Raw genomic sequence first — 21,253 nt, 5'->3', positions numbered from 1 at the left:
GTTTGAAGTTACGCAGGGAAGTTCTGGGCTGGCGCATTGCGTCATTTGCGTAACCCGTTTTCTTTGGTAACTTTGCGTAACCCGTTTTCTTTGCGTAACTTTGCGTAACCCGTTTTCTTTGCGTAACTTTGCGTAACTTCTCTTCGGGATCGAACCGGTTTTAGCCCGATTATTCCAGCGGGGTCACCCCGTTACTGCACGCGCTCCCGTACAGTCTTTAGATGCCCCCCACTGGAACACGGAGGTTTAAACACCGTCATTCTTCATTTATTAAGGATGTAAGGAGTGTAATTGTGAATTTAATACAAACGAATGAAATGTCCTATTATATGTATAAAATCATTTTAATTATACAAACTCCGAATTTAGTTCATTCTAATAGTCCACACTTGTGTTTTCAGAAACGAATCTACACTTTTTGTTCTTGATGTAAATGTGACCCAATTGGACCTCACTAAACAAAATATTCTAGTGGTCTAAAATATAGTGATCTTCCTATAGCCGTTACTTATTTTAATGCACTTTTACACAGTTTTAAGTCATGTTTGTGAGTCCCTGATAAAAATATATTGATCTTCCTTTAGCCGTTACTTATATTAATGCACTTTTACACAGTTTTAAGTCATGTTTGTGAGTCCCTGATAAAAATATTTTTATCACAGTGTTGGGGTCTGGGGTCAAGGCATCTACATGAAAAATTTAAGTGATACTTCAACCAAAAAAGAAAACGCTGTCATCATTTACTCACATTTGAGTTGTTCCTAATCTGCAAGTGTATTTGAACACAAAGATATTTGGAAGAATGCTTAAGACAGATTTTGCGCCCCATTGACTCCCATAACAGAAAAAAATACAATGATAGTCAAAGTGCCCTTGAACGGTTTGCTGTCCGACATTCTTCAAAATGTTTATGGGTGGCAAAATCTGTTTGGTTGCAAGCATTCTTCCAAATATTTGTATCTGTGCTCATCAGAACAAAGACACTTTTGCAGATTTGCAACAACACAAAGGTGAGTAAACGATAATTTTTGGGTGAACTATCCCTTTAATGGCATTATAGAGAAACCAAAAAATACCAATCTTAAACTGATGCCCGAAGTCACATCCAGGGCTTATTTTAAGGCAGGACTATTCCTTAGTCAAATATCTTATGTCGCTTTTATAAAAATGCCTATGAAGAATACATTCCTGGTGTGCATCTCAAGACAAAACAAAGGCACTGATATATTTGAAGACATTTCTGGGCAAGTTATATTCAGTTAAGACAGGTCTCAAATTCATTTTAGCCTGGGTCTAGCCTTGTCTGTGAAACGGCCTAAATGAGTGTTTTGGGTTAACCCTTAAACCACCCTACTGAATCCCAAAAAACTGAACCCATTACAAAATGACTTCTTGTGAATGAAATACAACTGTGCTTAACACACATGAACATTGAGGGTACAAATGACCAAGCTTTAATAATTTGATCCAATGAAACAGCATGTGACATTAAAAGGAAAAATACACAGTTCTTAACACTGGCACACTGAAAAAGTTCAGGTTTTCAGTATGCTACAGGCAAAAATGGGAAAACATTCAGGTCAACAAGAAAAAGCATGTTAGCAAATACATTTTCAAGTAGCAAAAGTTAAAGGTTAAATTAAGAGCTTTATTACAGAACCCTCCCCCTAAAAGTGTGATCATTATAGATTTTTATATGTTAGAAGCCCCCAAAAAATTAGAACAAACGAAGTGTCAAATGAACTTGCAATAATAAGTGATGCTAAATTTTTTTTCATGAGTAACATGTTTGTAAAATACGGCAAGTGTTCGCTAAAGTTAAGGCAAAATGTGTTTTAAATTGAGTGGACGTGTTGATAAATGGTAAACTTTTGAAAAGGCATAAATGGTGCTGAAGTGCTCTCAAACATTACAGAACCTATAACAATCTCTCTTTGGCCGATAAAATTCTTGAACATTTTTCACAAATGTTATGATTACAAAAGGAAGTTTCTCCGGTTATAAAAGCTGACAATTTATTTTGAAAGTGGAAATCAATTTGTCCCCATTGTAAAACAAATCACCAATATTTATTAATTTGTAAACCGATCAGGCCTATAACCTTTAGTTTAATTTAAATGAGAAAGCTGCATATCAATTAATCTGAAAGAAATTCCTCAAATTATGGCAAATACTGCCTCAAAACCTCCATTAAAATATTGAAAACGGCAGTGAACAGCACTGGCATACAATTGCTCGAAGAGTACAAAACCTTTCGTCAGAAATAAGCTTGGCATATAATAGGTCCTCAAGAATAATATCTGTGGGCTCAGCTGCTATATGCCAGGATTAGGTGAATTACTCCGGAGTCGTGTCAGACACTTCGTTCTTCTGGTCCATATCCTCATCACTCTCCAAACCAGTGCGGCCAGTTGCACGTCGTATGTTGACGTTGAAATCACCACGTCTGGAAGAGACACTCAAGCATTATAGTTCTCTTTTCTTTTCCACAGTTAAGAGCAGTATCATAAGTGATATTTTATCAGTGGATCAGTGTACCCACCTGAGTTTGGTCTTTAAGGAGCTGACCTCCCGGTTCATTGCATCGGCGGATTCAGTGGCATCTTCCAGCTCTCTTTGGAGTTTCCTGCGGGAAGCGTTCGCTCGAGTCGACTCCTCTTCTGCCTCCTCCAGCTGCCTCTTCAACTGCTTTGTACGAGTGTTTAGCTTCTCTATCTGAAAGATTGTATCAAACATTTGCTCTTTTACAGAGACGAGAGATTCTGAAGAATGCCCACACAAATGTTTACCACTCAACATCACTTCCACCGCATCACGCCTTTTCTTTGCAGTAGTGTGAACATGTTTGAGTTGCCACTATGGCCCACCTCATTTTTGTACTGGTCAGAACTGCGTCTCTCATCCTCGACCTGCAGCAGGACCTCTTTGAGTTTCTTCTCGACACGGCGCACTTGTTTAGTGGACTGCTGCCTCTCCCTGAGGAGTTAAGACACCGTGTAAATGGAAGGGAATCTTAATACACTGATCAATCTCAAACCCTCCAATAACCCTTCAGGATCTTAATTTTTATTCTTAAACTATGCCTTATTTCAAAAGCATCATCACTCACTTCATCTCAATGTCCAGTTGCTCTTCGAGCTGGACGACTTTAGCCTCCAGGGCAGCAACGGTGGACTTGTACTTGCTCTTCACAGCTCCTTCCAACTCCTGAAGCTTCTGCTTTAAATCTTTGTTCTGGCGGTCCAGCTGTGAGCGCATGCCCTCCAGACGCTGACTGTTGCCACGCTCTGCAGACAGCTCCACGCCAACTTGTTCAGCCTGAGGTTTGATCAAAAAACCATTACCCCATTTACAGCAAATTAGACATCAAAATATCTCGGAAACATCTCCAAACTATACCTGCAGGGTTGCTTTCTTCAGACGATCATTGACCAGTTCCACATTGAGATGTTCCTCCTCGAGTTCCTCCTCAAGTTGAGTAATACGTGCCTCCAATCGCCTCCGCTCGTCGCTGCTCAGCGAGCTGATGAGATAACAATTAAGCCTCAATTTAGGACACTAAGTGCAAGATAAAATCGAAGTGATGAAAAAAAAGAGCAGGTGACTCACTTCTTGGCATTTTGGCTGTTCATCTCATCCTGTAGGTCATCTCTTTCTTGCTGGATTTGTCTCTTTGCTCTATCAGCAGCAGCTAGATCCTATAGAGACAGCAGGATAAGGCATTTAGAAATATTATGGTCTTAATAATAATAATTCAAAATTTGAACTAATCCCAGAGCTCTCTTGGATGCACACAAACTATGCAAAAGGACTATGACGGACCTCATGCAGCTGCATGATCTCCGCTTCCATGCTCTTGATCTTGCGCTCATTTTCTTTAGCCTGGTTAAGGGCCTCGTCTCTGGACAGACGCAGATCGTCAAACTCTCTTATTTGGTCTTTCATCTGCACCTGTAAAAGCAAGATTAAGTGTTAAATTAAACACAGTAAACACATATCTAGTGGTTGATGTACATGCTCCACATTTATAAGATGCAGAATCAAGTCTTTCCTCAAATGTCCATGTACTCCTGCACTCTTCTTCTTTGCATGAATCCAAAGTTTAAAATGTAAATCATCACCCATTATGTGTTTTAATAATGCTATTGGGATAGCCCAACACTTGCGTATACAAAAACGAGTCACTTATCCAAAAGTCAAAGCATTTGTTTTGTTTGATGGGTACCTGTAGTTTCTTGAGCTGTTTGAGGGCTTCATCTCGGGCCTTGTTGGCAGCATCGATATGAGCAGCCAACTCTGACAGGTCCAGCTCAAGCTTCTTGCGCACAGATACAGCCTGCGCCCGCTGTTTCCTCTCATCCTCAAGTTCCACCTCCATCTCACGCACCTAAACCACATTATTTTCAGAGAATGGAAGTTGGAAGACAAACCGTGTTGTAAATTTATTCAAGATCAATGGTCAAATGGAATCAAAGGATGCAACCTTAATCCAGTGTTTGGAAACAAATCCGATTTTTGTACAAGTCCAAGAGTTGAGCAAATACCTGTTTGACCAACTGCTTGCGTTTCTCTTCACCCTGCTCATCTCGGCCTTGGAGATCCCTCTCAAACTGAGCCTTTAAGGCCTGCATGTTGACCTCCAGACGCAGCTTAGCATCTTCAGTGAGCTGCAGCTCATCCTCCAGCTCCTCAAGCTGTGTCTTCATCTCCACCAACTGCTGTTCCAATCCACGCTTGGCTCTCTCAAGCTCATGGACCTAAAGAAAGAAAAACATGAGCTAAAGTTTTAGAAACACTAAATAGATGGCTCAAAACTAGAAGCAGATTTATGCAATTATATTTTGTGGAAAGCAATCCCAAAATGCATACACAAAGATTCCCATAACATCTTTACTAGGTTTTGGTGGCCTGTCCATTCATTCACGACATATTGCTCAAGTTTTACATACACTCTTGCCAACGTCATCCTTGGATGACATCAGGTCCTCCATTTCAGCTTTGAACTGCTTGTTGGCCCTGTCAAGTTCATTTTTCAGGTCCGTCATGGCCTCCAGCTCTCGGGCCAGATTCAGGGCTCTGGTCTCTTTCTCTCGAGCCTCTGCTTCAGCCCGATCACGCTCTTCAGCGAACTTCATAGAGATGTTCTTCTCCTCAGCAAGCATCTGCAGAAATATAGTTTCGCTTAAGGACCACAAAACAAGAACAAAGTAAAGGTAACCTTGAATGGAAGCTATCTACACATTTCTGCTCATTAAGAAAAACTCTACCTGGTCAAACTTCTTCTGTTTGCGTTCCAGTTCCTGAACTATCTGACGAAGGTGAGCCTGGTCTACCAGGACATCATCGAGCTCTCGCTGTAGCCGATTCTTGGTCTTCTCCAGTTTATCGTAGCCAGAGTTCCTCTCTTCCAACTGTTGCATGACGCTTTCCACCTCTCTCTGCAGTTTCTTTTTCCCTTCCTCCACACTCTCCAAAGTCTGGGACTCCTGCTCAACTTTCTTCTTCATCTCAGCCAACTGAAAAAGGCGAACATGGAATGATGATTGAGAAAGCACTGTAGAAGGCATTAAAGACCTAGAAAAACACAAGGTTACACACCTGAGCTTGAGCAGTTTGGAGCTGCTTCTCAACATTCTTCTTACTCTCCTCTTCTTCCTCCAGCATCTCTTTCAGGTTGTTCTGTTCATCCTCAAGCTGTCGAAGACGGGTAGAGAACGCAAGCTTTTGCCTGGTTTCCTCCGCCAATGACGCCTAACCCGAGATAAAACAAGAAATTTAGTTTGCAAAGCTGTTGGGTTGGGTGGAATGATACGTAATGGCACATGAGGACCACGTTGTACCTGTGTGTCTTTGAGCTGAGATTCAACGGTGGAACAATCTTTTGAAGCTTTGATGGATTTGCTTTCCACTTTGCTCAAGGAGCCATGGAGAGCTTCAATCTCTGCCTGAATGTTTGAAAAGGCAATCATATCAAGTACAAACATCTACTCTTTGTAATTATTTTGTCAAACGTGTTCATCTTTTGGTTCGAATACCTGCATCTTGGTCACTTTATCAGCCATCTCCACTCGCTGCCTCTCACTCTCTCCGTGTTTCACCTGTAACTCCTGGAGCTGAGCTTCGACTTTCTTCCTTCGGTGTTCCGAATCGTTTTTACCTTGCGTCAACGTCTTAAGTTCAATCTGAAGCTCATTGCGTTCGCTCTCCAGAGCCTGTTTAGTTTTATCAATGGATGCCTTATTCTGAGGGACACAACAAGTTGTTTTTAAAGCAGCACAGATAACTTAAAGCTTTTGGAGAGGTCAAAGGTTCTTACTCTCTTAGACTGCTCTAGCTGTTCATTGAGCTCCTCAAAGGCCTGGTTGTGTTTCTGTCGTATTTCAGCCAAGAGCTGTTCGTGTGAACGGGCCTCATCTTCCAAGGTCTTCTTCAGCTGAGACACCTCAGTTTCTCTTTTTGTCCTGGAGAGAGAAAAATAACCATTTTGATGATGAACTTCAATGTCTCATTGAGGTTCAACAACCTTCATAGTTCCACTACTTCTACTTCATAGGTTTGATGACACATCATTCTAAAGCATTAAAAATAAACATTGTTCCATCCTTACTAGTACTGTTAGTTTTGCTCACGGCTAACCTGAGCTCTTGCTGGGCTGCGGTAGAGTCAAGAGTATCTTCAAGTTCAGTCTTTAGAGCCTCCAGTTCTTCTCCCAGATCCCTGCGGTGTTTTTCTGCTTTGGCACGAGCAGCTTTCTCCAGCTCCAGGTCTTCCTGCAGCTCTGAGAGCTGTGCCTCCAGCTCACGAATGTTCTTCTGGGCAGCGTTCTTCAGCGCAGCTTCCTCCTCAATCCTACAATTAGAAACAGTTTGGATCAGCTGAAAGAGCTAGAGATGAAATATAGAATGCTTGAAAGTTTGCCTTCTATCCTTAAGTACAATAAAGCAGGAGTTAAAGCCACACAATTGCAATGCAACCCTACAGATTAAGGACATGGTTGGATGTGTAAATAAGAATAGTCCCCGCACCTCGCCAGCGCAGCCAGGAGCTCTTCCTCTTTTTTGGCTAGTTGAGCGCGGAGCTCTGCGATTTGAGCTTGCAGCTCAGCGATCTGATCATGGAGCTCTGTAGAGTCACCCTCCAGCTTCCTCCTGTTCTTCTCCAGCTCCTGACGGAGTTTCTCCTCCTTCCGCAGACGATCTGTTAGGTAAATGTGAAATTTGAACTGAAGCTTTTGTTGTGCAAGTCATAATATTGGGCAGTTTTTGGACTGCACTTCCACTTGGATTATTTCATGGTTTGGGATTGGTTTTACCCTCTAGGTCAGTGATCATGGCCTCATGTTTATTCTTGAGTTTTTGCAAACTCTTGGATTTCTCCTCCTCTTCAGCCAGGTTACTGGTGAACTCCGAGATTCTTTCCTCCAGCTGTTTTTTCTCCTGTAAAGACAAACAAATTGGAGTTTTTACAGCAGTTTAATAGTAAGTTGCTGAAGTTGGGTAGAAACCATTGTAAAATTTTCTAACTTTTTTTACTTTAAGGTTAGTTCTTAATGATATCGTCCAGAATGTTTGGAATGAACAAAGAACCTTTACAATAAACTACTTAAGGGATTGTGAACCCCATAAAACTGAACATTTTCATTCTGCAGAGCAAAAGATATTTTGAATTCTGATAATCAAACAAATTGGGATCCATTGACTTTCATTTTATGAACAGAAACCGCAGAGACAGTCTCTTTTTTCTGTGGAACACAAAATATATTAAGGTTTTAAGTGGGTGAAATTATGATCATTCTATTATTGAACTACACCTTTCGGCCGACAACACTGAGGTTTGTAAAAGCTTTTGTTGTCAGACCTTGGAAAGCTTGGCATTCTGGTCATCAAGAACCATGATGTCCTCCTCAATCTTCTTCATCTTAGCATCCATGGTAACCTTCTCAAGCTGTAGTTTCTGTCTGGCAGCTTCTTCCTCATCCAACTGCTGCTCCAAATCCTGAGGAAGAATGATAATCTGGCTCAGTTGTCTTGTGACGCTTCTCAAACATCATCTCTACCCAGATGTATACCACACTTCGACAAAAATCCTCTCGATCTCCCTCCATCACTTACTGCAATGTTCAACTGCATCTTTTTTCTCTCCGTCTGAAACTGTACGACTCTCTCCTCCTCTTCCTCCAGACGTGACTCCAGGTCATGCAGGACCTCCTCCAGCTCCTGCTGGCGTGCGGCAAGACGAGCCCTCATCTCCTCGGCCTCCTGACACAGCTCTGTCTCTGCCTGCAACTGCTCTTGGAGTGCCACCTTCTCTGAATTCAACTGTAATGGTAAAAAAATGTTTGATGTTGATATTAACACAGACTGAACAAACAATTCTTCCTGGAATTATGGCGTCACCAGTGAGATCTATATATACCTGCTGCCGTTTGGCTTCCAAGTCTTTCAGCTGAACCACAGCCTCCTGCTCTCTCTCCTTCATCTTAACCAACTCTTCCTCTTTAGCGATCATTTCCTCATCCTGTCTGGTTATCTGCAGCAAAGGCTTGACCTAGAGAATTGAAGATATTTGAAGATTTCTCTTAGAACTTGGATTAATTTAAGAGCAGGTGTATGAACCTAGAGATGAAAATGTGAAATATATATGGACATCTACCTTGGTAAAGAGTCTCCACCAATGCCAGTTCCTGAGTTTCAAGTAGGCAGCACAGTTTCTCTGGATCACACGCATGGCTGTCAGCTGCTGTTGCCTCTTAGCAAAGGCCCTGCGTACAAATAAACCCAAGCTGTTATTGTCTTAGTCAAATTTTATTTTCAGTTTCCTAATGAGAACCGTCACACGTCGCTGTCTGTAAAGCTATTGAGCAAATGGACTGCTGCCTGATGTTGAACATAGCATTTCAGGACAAGTTCAACCAAATTCTAAATCTCATGCAAAGATGGTTGCCCGGATGGACCCTTTTCTTTCAACAGTTCGCAGTTTCCAAAAGCAGTGTTTTCCTGCAAGAGTGATCCATTTACATTTATTTACTTGCAGATACTTTTTAAACCAGTATGTTTTCCATAAGGAATAAACTAAATCTGTACAAAAAACTGTTTTTGGTTTCTACCTTCTAGAAACATATCCTCTACACCAGGCTTGGAATGTGATTATAACATCAGTGATCTTCATGTCTCTTTCCTCTTCCAGGTGAGCAAGAACTCCAGCCCTGAAGAACACTTTACTCTGACCTATACGGAACAAGTTAGCATCCAGTTCCAGAGCCTTGATCTGAGAAAGACAAGAGTTTATACTCCATTGATATGCATGCAAGTTGTGCTTTTCTTTTAAATGCGAGTGAAAATCAAGCAATTTAAAAATGTTTTATTTGTGTGAACTTGAACCTTAAAAGAAATCATGCACTTCCACTAATCAACCACTTACCATGAGGACACAAGCCTGCTTTCCATCCATGAAGCCCTTGGGGATGGCATTTGGTGTGAGGATCTCATATCTGAAAATGCATAGAGGAAAAATAAAGAACAGTCCGAGAAGCCTGTTGGACTTGGAGAAATAATGCTTAAATGTGCTATTTGTTTAAACTTAAAAAGCATTATGACTGAAATCTTGTCGATTCATACCTTTGTCTGAACTCCTGAAAGACAATGCGATTGGGGAACCCTTGCCTACAAATTCGAATTCCTTCAAGAACTCCATTGCACCTGAGCTGATCTAGAACCAGGTGGTGTGCCAATTTACCAGCCTAAAAACAGCGGTTACGATTTTGAGAGGACACCAAAAGGCAGCACATAATATGTCATGACAAGATGCAAATTTAATCTCTCCTCACCTTCTTCTCGTGGTTGGGAATGATGCATCGGACAAAGTTAGGGTTGGTGTTCCTCAGGGTGGTCATTAGATTGGTCAGCTGCTCCTTGTACAGTTGTCCTACAGTACGGAACATTCCCTTACGGGTCTTGACAGCCCCGTGCATGGATTCGCCCATTCCTGCCACTTTATCCAAGCCCACGATTCTGTCCACTGATTAAGAGAAACAAACCATATTAGACAAAGACTTTTAAGAACCATCTTAAAGTTGAACTGTGGAGTCTTTTAGTGTCCAGGATGAACAGTAGCAGACCACCGGCATAATACACACTGGCATAAGACGACTCAGTTTACTCTATGACGACCTAAAAGCCTGACACACAAAAGCTCAATGTAGCAGGTGGATTGTCGTCAAACTCATTGGATACAAGTGCAATCCTTTAAAAATGAATAACACCAATACATCTATAAGGTGGACACATTCAAACATACCATCTTTCCAGAGTTCAGACGCAAACTTGTCTGCCGACTGGTTGAGCAGGGTGGTCACATTGTCGTTTAGAGGGTCCATGTTTTTCATTAGCCATTCATTTGCCTTGTAATCGACCTGAGACAAGCCAGACAAACCAATGCATGAAACCACTCTACAGGGAATTGAACAATTGTCTCAAAACACATAAAGGCGCTCACTTTGCCAGCGTAGTGAATAACACAGAAGTCAGCATCATCTTTGAGCTTTTTTGGCTTTTGGAATTTGGGGTTGTTGCCCAGTTCCTGGACGACTTTCTCCACAAATGATTTAACTGTGGCTTTGGGGAACCAGCATTCTTCGTCCAACAGAGCCAAGATTCCTGGAGGACCAGCCTGGGAAGAGAAATGAGATCGTAAACCTGCCGGTTTTTTGCACAGTTCCTTAATATTCCCTGAACTCAACAGATTTTACAAATTTCAAAGAAAAATAAACCCACAGTCTTTTCAATGAGTTCAATACAAGGCTGGAGGTCGAGACCAAAGTCGATGAAGCTCCACTCGATGCCTTCACGCTGATACTCCTCCTGCTCCAGGATGAACATGGTGTGGTTGAAGAGCTGCTGGAGCTTCTCGTTTGTGTAGTTAATGCAGAGTTGCTCAAATGAGTTCAGCTACAGAAAAAACAAATTGAGAATTTACTTGATCTGGTCTATTAGAACTCAATAAGTAAGGATCTCATTACAGCCATCCATCAACACCTCAAATATCTCAAATCCAGCGATATCCAGGATTCCGATGAAAGAAGCTCCCTGGCGCTTAGTTTTGTCTAGAGCTTTGTTGATGCGCATAACCAGCCAGCGGAACAACCTTTCGTATGTGGCTTTGGCCAGAGCTTCCACAGCAAACTCTGCCTGTTCCTGAGTCTGAGCCTTCTGCACGAAATCGCGGCCAACTTTGATGCGTGGCGTGAGTATGGCACGGGTGAAATCAGTCACGTTCATGCCCATGAGGTGGCACACCTTTTGAGCAGCTGATAAGACAGACGCATATTTAAATTTGATTTATCAAACTCAACAATGAAAAACAATTATTAAGGACGACCAAACTTCTGTACCTGTGTCATCACACATTGAGGCCTGGTCTGAGTTGCGTTCTTTTTTGAAACTCATGTTTCCCATTTGTAGCACAGCAGACACCACCCTGAACAGACCTGAGATGACAGCAAACAATATAACTCAATGGACCTGATGACTTGAGAAAACTTCAACACATGACACATTTTACACTATAACCAAGAGTGCCACGTTTCAGTCGCAATACCTGTCTGTTCATCCTCCGGGAAGCCCATAATCCTGAAGGCATCAATCGTTTCTGCAAAAAGCTCTCTGTCCTGTTGTCCAGGGATGGTGACATTGCCATTCGACATGAAACGATACTTACTGTAGTCCTCCAAGCACAGCTCCGCTGTAAGAGAGGACAAACATTAAAATTGTTGAGACCTCATCTTTAGAACAAACTACAGATTTACATGAGTTCAGGGTGGAAATAATTGTCTAAACTTCATAAATATCTACAGCTAGAGGAAAAGGTCACAAAATAAAAAAGGTCACGTTAGACAAGAAAACTACAGGCCTAGTGGCAGCTCGCAAGAACGAAAGAGATTCGACATGGAGCCGGTGCACCCCCTTTACATTTAAGCTTTTGAACGTGTATATAGCAGAAAACTACACATAACCTCAAATTCCAAATGTGTTCAAAATATTGCAATTTAAGCTTCAAAACAGGGGCTCTATTCAATACTATTACAATTTGTTTTTTATGAGTCAGATTGTGTCTGGCAGTAGAATTAAACTTGTATATCGAGGATGGCATGAGGGCGAGAAAAACATGGAATCAAATAACGTTTGCACAAACTATTCCTTTAAAATGAATAATATACTATTGACAGAATATTGACCATTGCCTTGATTTCTTGTTGTATGTTAATATGAAAAGTCCAAATGTGTTCAAGTGGTTCTGCATGAAAATGCAATAATGTAAGTGGATAATTCTCACAGCGTAGTTTGTCTCCCACTCCTGTCAGCATGTAATAGAAGATATGAAAGGCCCGCTCATCTTTGGCCTGCCTAATCGCACGGGATTTCTCCAAAAGATCTAAAAGATGCTCATTAAGGAAACAAACTGATTTGGTGACAACATGTGTCTTGAGATTCCAAACTCACCTTGACACATGGTAGTTGTCTGGTCATCAAAAATGAAAATCCTGTCATCATTTACTCACCCTCTTGTCATTTCTACTAACTTTGATCAAATATCTTTTTGTTCTTCAGAAGAAAGTCTTAAAGCTTTGAAATGACAAGAGGGTGCATTAATGATAACGGATTTCAAATTTTTGGGTGAACTATCACTTTAAATCATCTTTCATAAATGTGCTTTTCACACGCATCATCTTTTCTTCGATTTACATTTATGCATTTAGCAGACGCTTTGATCTTAAACTTGCATTGAAGTAATTTTTTGTTTGGCTTGATGACAAACACACACAATGACCTTTGCACCGCTTATGCAATGCTCCACCAGCTTAGCTACATGAATACTTCATCTATATTGTTAGCGTTCACACCAAAATGAAAAGGATACAAGTCTCAATGTTGGCTCCAACAATGTAACCATTCACATCAAAGTTGAGCCTGATAAACTTTCCCTGTGAAATGAAAGCAAACACTGATTTGTACAAATTTCTCCTGGGACTTAAAATGTACTTTTATTTGTTCACTTACAAATCTAGAGGAATTGTCATTCTTCACGGTCTTGGCATTGCCAAAGGCCTCCAGAATAGGGTTAGCCTGAAGCAACTGTTTCTCCAACTCCCCCTAGCCGACAAAAAGTAATTCATAAAAGACAGGAGAATTAAATATACAGTGCGTTCCAAATGGGATGTGTCACCCTCCGAAGGGCACTTCGGAATGAAAACAACCCTGGTCGCCATATTGAAGGGTCGTTCCAAACCGAAGTGTTAAGAACTGGCCACTTCAAAGGGCCCTTTGGAATGAAGGATTTCAAGGGGTACAACTGATGGACACTTCAGGCTTTCGTGATTCTTTGCACAGATTTTTTGTTTGCCGATGGCGCCTCCTTATGGACACAGGATGACGCAGAAGTGCACTTCAAGAAACAGTTGTTTGTACACCCTTTGAAGCTCACACTCTGGAGGGTAAACGCTTTGAAGGGCTTTGGGCATAGGGATAAGCCCTTCGAAATGGAATGCATGGATAGATAAGACCATTATCTTAGAAAACACTCAATCCCAAACCATCAATACAGACAGAGATTTGAACTAGATTAATAGAAGTAAAGACCATTTGTGCACCCCAATCTTCACCACACAAGTGTTGGAATGTAGGCTAAAGCGGTTAGGAGGAGACTGCGACAACACCATATAATTAAACCTGCAGAAGACCATTGAGATGAGACCGATCACATGACCAGACAAGGAAAACATGCAGAGAGTTGAGAAAGGTATGGTTGAACGGGGGACTCACATGTGACAGGGTGATGCTGCCCTAGGAGACGAGAAAGAAAATCTCAAAATTAGGCAAAATAAAAGTTGTTCCTTTGAGACATGCTCACCCGTACAACGGCACATTGGTCAACAGAAAGCTCTACATGAGCTGAACGTTTTCATAAACCTGCAAGTATTTAGACACTCTTGCAAATGGAGATGCAGAGAGAACGGGTCCAGACCTGACTGAGGAATGCGAAATATACAGAATTCTGACTTCCTTGTTCAAATGACAGGGAGTGAAATAACATCAAACCCAGGGTTTAAAGAAACAAAATAATCCCTATGACAAATGGGAAACTTGGGGGATGGAATGGAATGGTTGATGAGCTTTGTGCATTTAAATATACAGAACTTTAGGGGTAGAGACAGGATCAGGACATAACGTTCCCCTTATGAGTTTGTATCAGGAGCAAAACAAACATTTTAATGCTTTAAAGACAAGAACAGCTCCGAAACTTACTGGATCCTTCTTCGTTTTTGAGGACGACGCCACGTATGCGAGATACTGGATGACCTTCTTGGTGTTTTCGGTTTTTCCTGCACCAGATTCACCTCTGGTGGAAGAAAAATAATTCAGAAACATTACAATTTGGCTCATTTCTTTCAGTAGTCGTGTCATCACCTGAATGCCAAACTTACGTGCACAATATGGACTGATCCTCTCGATCTAAAGAGAGGCAGAAGAATGAATATGCTAATCTAGTACGATAGAAGGCAAATCAAATGTGTAATTTGCATTGCATTGTACCGAATCAAATGTAGAACCTGTTCTCAAATGTTCTCACCCTGCATCATGCTCCTGTAGGCCGTGTCGGTTATAGCATAGATATGAGGGGGCATCTCGTGCCTCTTCTTGCCTTTGTACATATCTACGATCGCTTCGGTGTAGATGGGCAGATGCTTGTATGGGTTTATCACCACACAGAAGAGACCGGAGTAAGTCTGAAACAATGGTTTTGAACAATGCAAGTTTTAGCCAAAGCACAACTGGGTTTCAAACATACAGAGTTAAAGATGAAGTATTCCTACGCAACGAAGTGCCAAACTCCTGAATTAGCAGCAGTGACACAGTCAAACTTGTGGCCTTATCAGTTCAGTGTTTGTTCGATTCAGTGTCAAACTTTTCCTAAATACATATAGAAATGAATGCTGTGTTGCTTAAAAGTAAATATAAACTAGTTTTCGTTACATTTTCTGAAAATATAGAGATCATCTTTTCAGTTATTTTCACTCATTTCACTCCAAACAATATTTTTATTAGATTTTTGGGAGAAATATTGTTTGTAGTTTCTCATACACCTAGCTACTTTATACAAAAAAGTATAATTTTGAAATGGTCTCATAATGTTTTCCGCATCTGTATATGTTAGGATCAAAAGTTTACAGATAGGTTTAAAATGTAAACGTCCAGTGCTAAACTACTGTAGTGAATCTAAATGGTTCTCTGTTATAATATAACGAGTGCTTTGGATCCCAGAAGCTGAATTGACAAACCCTTTCTAAACAACTAAACTTTAGAATGTGGAACTGAAAATATCTCAGGCGGAAATAAATTAGTATTTTATAACATCACTGTTCCTCATCATAAAATACTCACAATTTTTTTACTTGTGATATGCTTTTCTTGTGGTGTCAGTATATTTGGGTGAAGTTCGTCTAATTTAATCAGCATTTTACATACAATATTTATTATTGAACCATCTCAACTCCCAACATGGTCATCTATTTCCAACACACAACCAAACAAAAAGAATATATTTTAGACAGACTTACATAGATGAGACCAGAGAAGTATCTCTCCCTCAGGTTGTGTAACACCGAGGCTTCATTCAGGCAGGTGAGCTCGGCCATATCCTCCACCTTGCTGAATTTGGGTGGGTTCATCTTCTGGATGTCATCTTTATTCACCTTGATCTTCTTGCCAGAGTCGAGGAGCTCCACGAGACACTCGTCTCCAGTCTCCTCTTTGATGGAGCCAGCCTCGAAGCCGAGCTTCTCTGAGGGAACCCAAACCAGCTTCTTTGAAGACCAGTCGGCCTGAGCCAAAGGGTCATTGATGGAGTTGCGGTCAGCATAGAGGAACCTCTCCGCATCTGACATCTTGGCTACGTGCAAGAGTGAAAGTAGACAATAAGTATTTAGACATCCGATAAGACTAAAGTAACACCGAGCATTTGAGAATTAAATGGACAGTTCACCAAATATGAGACACATCACCCACAAATCTTTTAAAATTTGTATGGCTTTCTTCCCCGGAACATAATGATATTTTGAAGACTGTTGGGAACCAAACAACACTAGTATTCAGTATGTATTTAATTGGTTATATTTAAATTGTAAACCGGATATTTTGGAACCCAGGAATAATCTGGGGGGTTCAATTCCCCCTACCCCAGACCCAGCCCTGTTCAACATGATCAATGACAAAAACAGAACGAAGACCTCAAACATTCACAGTATAAACAACCAATATCATCATGAGTGCATTTATTTCATACAACCCAGTCAAACTTCTTTAACATCATTGCACACAATATAATGGAACATTTTAAATGCAATCCAATGCTTTTCGCCGTCAGACATCAGATGGGCAATCCACAATAATCTTTAATCTTTCTATGCATTACAGATACATAACCACAAATCAGTCCTCATCTTGCAAACATATAGCATGTACACACAGACAGACAGAGAATCCCTTCGACATGGAAAGCACATCAGCTCTGAAGGAGTCATTCCTCAACAAGTTTGAACAAAGAGAAATCTCATTATCTGCCACACCTTGCTCAAAACTCCAGGGCTTAGATATAAAGCTTAAATTGACGTCTTGCCATTTATTTGGTCAAATTTTGTTCTTTGTGACAAGTGCTACACGTTCAAAAGATTTTAAGCATTGCTGTACTAGTTAAGAAATAGCCAGAGGGCAAAAAAAGTTGAATTTAAGTTATGCAAGTTCCTTCTCCTTTCCAAGCCCCAGTAAACCTTTAACAAGTAAACTGCTTTTAATTGGAAAGCATAAGTTCTCTTACAATACAAACGAGTTCTCACTTTGGAACCAAACTCTTCAAATATAGTGTGTGAAAATGCACAATATGAATCAAATACATTCTTGTGAGAATAGTGAAATGCTTGACAATCTCAGAAAGCTGATGGACTTGTCGTGTGAATGGAATGTCTTCAGAGGTGTATAAAGACCTTACATAATGAAGCGTTCTCTTTTAATTATCTTAGAATGAAACATTTCTATCTACCGGCCTCTCGACAGGTATTGTTCTGGTTTTTGTTGAAATTCGTAACTTTGCATTAGCACCTATTGTATTATTGCTCCCTGAACTCTCTGCAAGTCGCTTGGATAAAAGCGTCTGCTAAATGATAATGCAAATGTCACACAACGTGGAACCCCTTACATGGAATTCACAATGTTGATTCTAAAGTAGTCCTAAATGGAAAAACTGCTCTACAGAATATGTTTGGAGACGCGAGACGTTGGTTGCAATTCTCATCCCCACCAATAGATACCGGTAAATTTCAAACACTAGACCATTAAAGGCATTTTGCAAACCAAAGCACAATTTAAAATAGTTCTCAATAGTGCTAATCGACAGCACGTCATCGCATTTGCCATCAACCTTGAAATTCTAAATTCTTGCAAACTAGCTTTCTGAATTGCTTCTTCCAGTTGGGATTAAATGGATTCAGGTAAATACACCAGTGTCCTAGATATACCTGTCCCTGAGGGACAAGAAAACAAAGGCTTACGGGAAAGAAAGTCCACTGACGATTCACACGACGCATGTTCAAGCAACCCCTGAACTCTCATGTGAAACCCCCAATTCTTAACCTATACAGACAGAAAGTAGAAACATGATCCCAGAAGCAGCCGGGAGACCAATGCGAGACGTGTAGTGAAAGAGGTACGTAGCTCCTGTAGAGCATGAAAGCAGATGACAACAGCGCAGCTTTACCGTTACTTTATTTTGTGTGTGCGAGACGCAAGGAGATTAGTGTAGGATCATCTCTCTCTGCAAGTTCATTAACAGCTCAGATACGGGAATACAATTCAATGCTTGCGAACGGCACACGTTTACGATCCGGCTATGAGACACAAACCTTGTGCCTTCTTTTAAATGGCAAAGTAAAAGAGGAACAAACTGCCCCGGTGAAGGAACAAATGGTTTGTAGAGTGTTGATATTGAAAGGTTGCTTCACCGCGCTGACACACTTCCTACAGAGCTTCATATTTCAGGAAATTAGAGTTCAACTCATCATTGATTCACCCGATGTCTATCAAGACCTCTGTAAGACGACCCCTTCGGTTCAACACAAATTCTTTATATAGTGAGGAATGTGGTTTTGTGTCAATACAACGCAACACAATCTGAAGTCATACAGGTTTGACAAGTATAACACGATCGGTGTAAGATTTCCCATTTTAAGGTAAATTAGCGAATAATGCGAATAGAAATATATGCGTTTTAAACACTCGTCTTCATTGGTCACCTGCCTCCTTTTATCCCTCCACCAGCACACTCCTGATCTTGGATGAGGTTCAATCCTTGCTTAGGCTATAGTACAAATGCCAACAACAGCAACGCATTGAAAAACAGCACTGAAGTGCAAGTTAAAACATCTTCGGTGCAAAAGACGCTTCTCAAATCTAATCACTTATATTCACCTCTGTTACTGTGGTAATGTGGTAATGTATCAGCAGCTGAAAGCTCTGAATGTGTATCCTCAGGGCTGAGCCAAACAAGTCTGCTTTACAAACTGAGACTGGGCGTGTTGCACAAGCAGATAATATGAACAGAGAGATGTTTCAGATAACGGACAACCTGGTGAAGAACACGTTTATCGCGCAGCTTCTGTAAAACAGTACAGTCAAATCATTTCATATCAAAATTAAATCAAACGAACATAAAGAATCGAACTTAAACAGGTTTAAACTCAAATCCAACGCTAAATATTTAGCGGTTTCGATTACCCTGGAAAACGAGCATTTAATCACAGCCAGACGCGCGCGCGCGGCTGATTGCGCAGAACAGGTTCAGGTGTGCGCACGTCGAGCTCACCTGAGAGAACGTAACAGTGTTTTAAAAGTTCGCTCACCTGGTGATTTCTCGCCGAAAAACTTGATTTCCTACGGATGACGTGACAACTATACGCGCAGACGGCTTCAGTTTGTGAAAGTTTCCGGACGGCTCATCGGCGCTGTGCAGTTTCCTCTCTTCTCTTGACAAACTCCCTCTCTGTCCTTTAAATCAGCTGTGTGGGCGTGACCGAAATCGCCCCGCCCACCCCTGTTCATTTAAAGCGTCATTGCTGAGATGTCATTTCAGTCACCCGTTGTGCATAAATATCGTCAAATAAGGCGATACATAAACGAATAATTAAAAAATAAAGGCTAAAGTCTGTGACTACAATAAACTGTTTCGTCCATTTGTAATATCTTAAAATACATTTATTGATATTGAGAAAACTTTACACTAAAACATAAAAATGCTTTAGAATAAGTGGAATTCTATACTATTCTTTGTCATTTAATATATACCGTAAAACTGCTGGTGGAGGGTGTTAGTGGGTAAAGGAATGTAAAGCTTTGTCTGTACCTGCAGCCCTGCAGTGATTTTCATTTAGTATAAGAGTCGGGTTTTGGAGGAAGAGAAGAAGAGAGTCTGATACCATATGAGTCACCCACGGGATGTCATGAAACGGGGTCAACTTATACTAGGTTAGAGATGTCGATTCTTTTCGGTATTTGTCCACGTGTGTCAGATATGTCGATTGATTATTGCAAATTCTCTAACTGGGATTGCGTAAGCAATACTTCTTTGAGTAAAAACCGACGGATCAAAGTTCAAGTGAGGTCACAGTTAGAGGGACAGCTCGGTCTTCTATCTTCATTGCAAACCTGTATGACTTTCTTTATAGAAAGATATTGTAAAGATTGTTGTCTGACCGAACACAAAAAGATCGAGACATTTCTCAGAATATCTCAGGAAAGCGTCATATACACGTTTTATACAGACAAAAACCCAGTTAAAGTAGTCGTGCTTGTATCAATTTCGTTGAAACAAGGAAATAAGAGACTAAAAACAAACACAAAATGTTAAAAAATGTGGAACATGCACCGAGTCCTGTATGTTTCTACCTGCCTCAGGTGCGTTGATTCTGCCTTACATGGTATGAGACAGAGTAAGGGGCGTGGTCTAATGCTGGCAGCGCTGGAATGAAACCCCTCCTCTTCCCCCCACGAAAGATGGAGAGATACATTTACCTGTCACTACACGACCGCTAACCTGATAGGATGATCAAAAAAAGACATCTATAAACTTCCCCCGATTTAACGTCTGAGTTGTGCTTCATATATGCAGCAGTATTCGTTATCTTATCCGTAATGTAAACAGCAGACATATAAAGGGTGTGTTTCTCGAGATGATGGAGTGCATGAGAAAAGTGCCTGCCCAGGAATGTTCTTTGCCATGTTGTTTTGTCTCAGCCACTTCCTGTTTGATACAGTTTGTTTCCTGTTGATTATACGCCCAGAGGAAAGGACTAACATGCAGCGAGCATATCACATCAGTGCCGTGTTACGTGCTACTGCATCTGAACATGTTTTGAACAGCATTCTCTCACTGTATGATCATTCTTAAAGCGAAGGGGAAAGTTTAAAGGTCCAGTGTGTCATTTTTGGGATGATCTATTGATAGACCTATGTCTTCAGATGTGTATACAAAGCTTACAGAATGAACCTTTTTGTTTTTATTCCCTTAGAATAAGATATTTCTATCTACATACACCGCGGGTCCCCTTGTAATCCGCCATGTTTTGTAAGCGAGATGGTTGGTTGCAACCTTGCCGCTAGATATTACTTACCGGACCTTTAAAAATCCCGTGTATGACACGTAGCGGCATCTAGTGGTGAGGTTGCGATGTGCAACCAACGGCTCACTCCTCCCTCCATTTTGAAGCACTACGGTGGCCTACACGGGACCAAGATGATCCAAGGAGATCATGTATTTAGCTTCTTTTTATTTGCCCATAAAAATATTGTTTATATGTAATCTCTTAAAGATGTTATATGTTTATATACTAATGAATGTAAAATGTTTGATTATGTGGCGAATGTTTTATATTTTACATGACAAATATTATATTCATAAACAAAAGTTTGTTAAATCTGCACTTAGCTGCAATTGATTTCTGTTAGAATTGGAGCTTTAAATCTCTATTGCTTATAAACAAGCAAAAAAATGTCAAGTTGTTAAAATTTATGGAGATGTTTTTTTCAACTTCATATCCCGCCTGTTTTTTACCATACAAGTGTTTTTATGGATGCTCTTTTAGTTTTTTCTTCTGTATGTAGAATTTGTCCATAGGAAGGAGGAGAAATACATTTTTTTGCTCTTTCTTTCG

The 21,253-nt window shown here is 40.7% G+C and overlaps 1 protein-coding gene across 1 annotated transcript; it reads right to left on the bottom strand.

The window, feature by feature from the left end:
* Nucleotides 1–1,427: 1,427 nt before the first annotated feature.
* On the bottom strand, nucleotides 1,428–19,072 carry myh9a (myosin, heavy chain 9a, non-muscle). Its single transcript, XM_079459835.1, has 41 exons — nucleotides 18,947–19,072; nucleotides 15,614–15,945; nucleotides 14,626–14,782; nucleotides 14,480–14,507; nucleotides 14,301–14,394; nucleotides 13,818–13,838; nucleotides 13,056–13,148; nucleotides 12,916–12,979; nucleotides 12,331–12,429; nucleotides 11,596–11,739; nucleotides 11,390–11,485; nucleotides 11,034–11,305; nucleotides 10,773–10,946; nucleotides 10,495–10,668; nucleotides 10,297–10,411; nucleotides 9,827–10,017; nucleotides 9,618–9,739; nucleotides 9,421–9,490; nucleotides 9,107–9,267; nucleotides 8,653–8,761; nucleotides 8,416–8,547; nucleotides 8,112–8,318; nucleotides 7,858–7,995; nucleotides 7,313–7,436; nucleotides 7,026–7,197; nucleotides 6,637–6,849; nucleotides 6,317–6,461; nucleotides 6,036–6,242; nucleotides 5,841–5,945; nucleotides 5,599–5,751; nucleotides 5,268–5,516; nucleotides 4,950–5,162; nucleotides 4,545–4,757; nucleotides 4,226–4,387; nucleotides 3,823–3,951; nucleotides 3,610–3,698; nucleotides 3,400–3,523; nucleotides 3,110–3,318; nucleotides 2,868–2,976; nucleotides 2,543–2,715; nucleotides 1,428–2,446 (listed from the first exon to the last, which is right to left on the bottom strand). Exons 2-41 carry the CDS (start codon nucleotides 15,938–15,940, stop codon nucleotides 2,338–2,340), a joined length of 5,886 nt encoding a protein of 1,961 aa, XP_079315961.1. The 5' UTR covers nucleotides 15,941–15,945; nucleotides 18,947–19,072; the 3' UTR covers nucleotides 1,428–2,337.
* Between the last annotated feature and the right edge of the window lie 2,181 nt (nucleotides 19,073–21,253).

This window comes from Barbatula barbatula, assembly GCF_947034865.1.
Source record: "Barbatula barbatula genome assembly, chromosome: 7".
NCBI classification, from domain to species: domain Eukaryota; kingdom Metazoa; phylum Chordata; class Actinopteri; order Cypriniformes; family Nemacheilidae; genus Barbatula; species Barbatula barbatula.
This window is presented reverse-complemented; position numbering and strand designations above follow the sequence as displayed.

What these genes read in the sequence shown, in the direction of transcription:
- myh9a (XM_079459835.1), bottom strand. Translation starts at nt 15,940, where the DNA reads ATGTCAGATGCGGAGAGGTTCCTCTATGCTGACCGCAACTCCATCAAT. An exon ending in CTCCTGGCTGCGCTGGCGAG is followed by an intron (nt 6,850 to 7,025) that starts GTGCGGGGACTA and finishes TTCTAATTGTAG; the next exon opens with GATTGAGGAGGAAGCTGCGC. An exon ending in TGAAGAAAGCAACCCTGCAG is followed by an intron (nt 3,319 to 3,399) that starts GTATAGTTTGGA and finishes ATCAAACCTCAG; the next exon opens with GCTGAACAAGTTGGCGTGGA.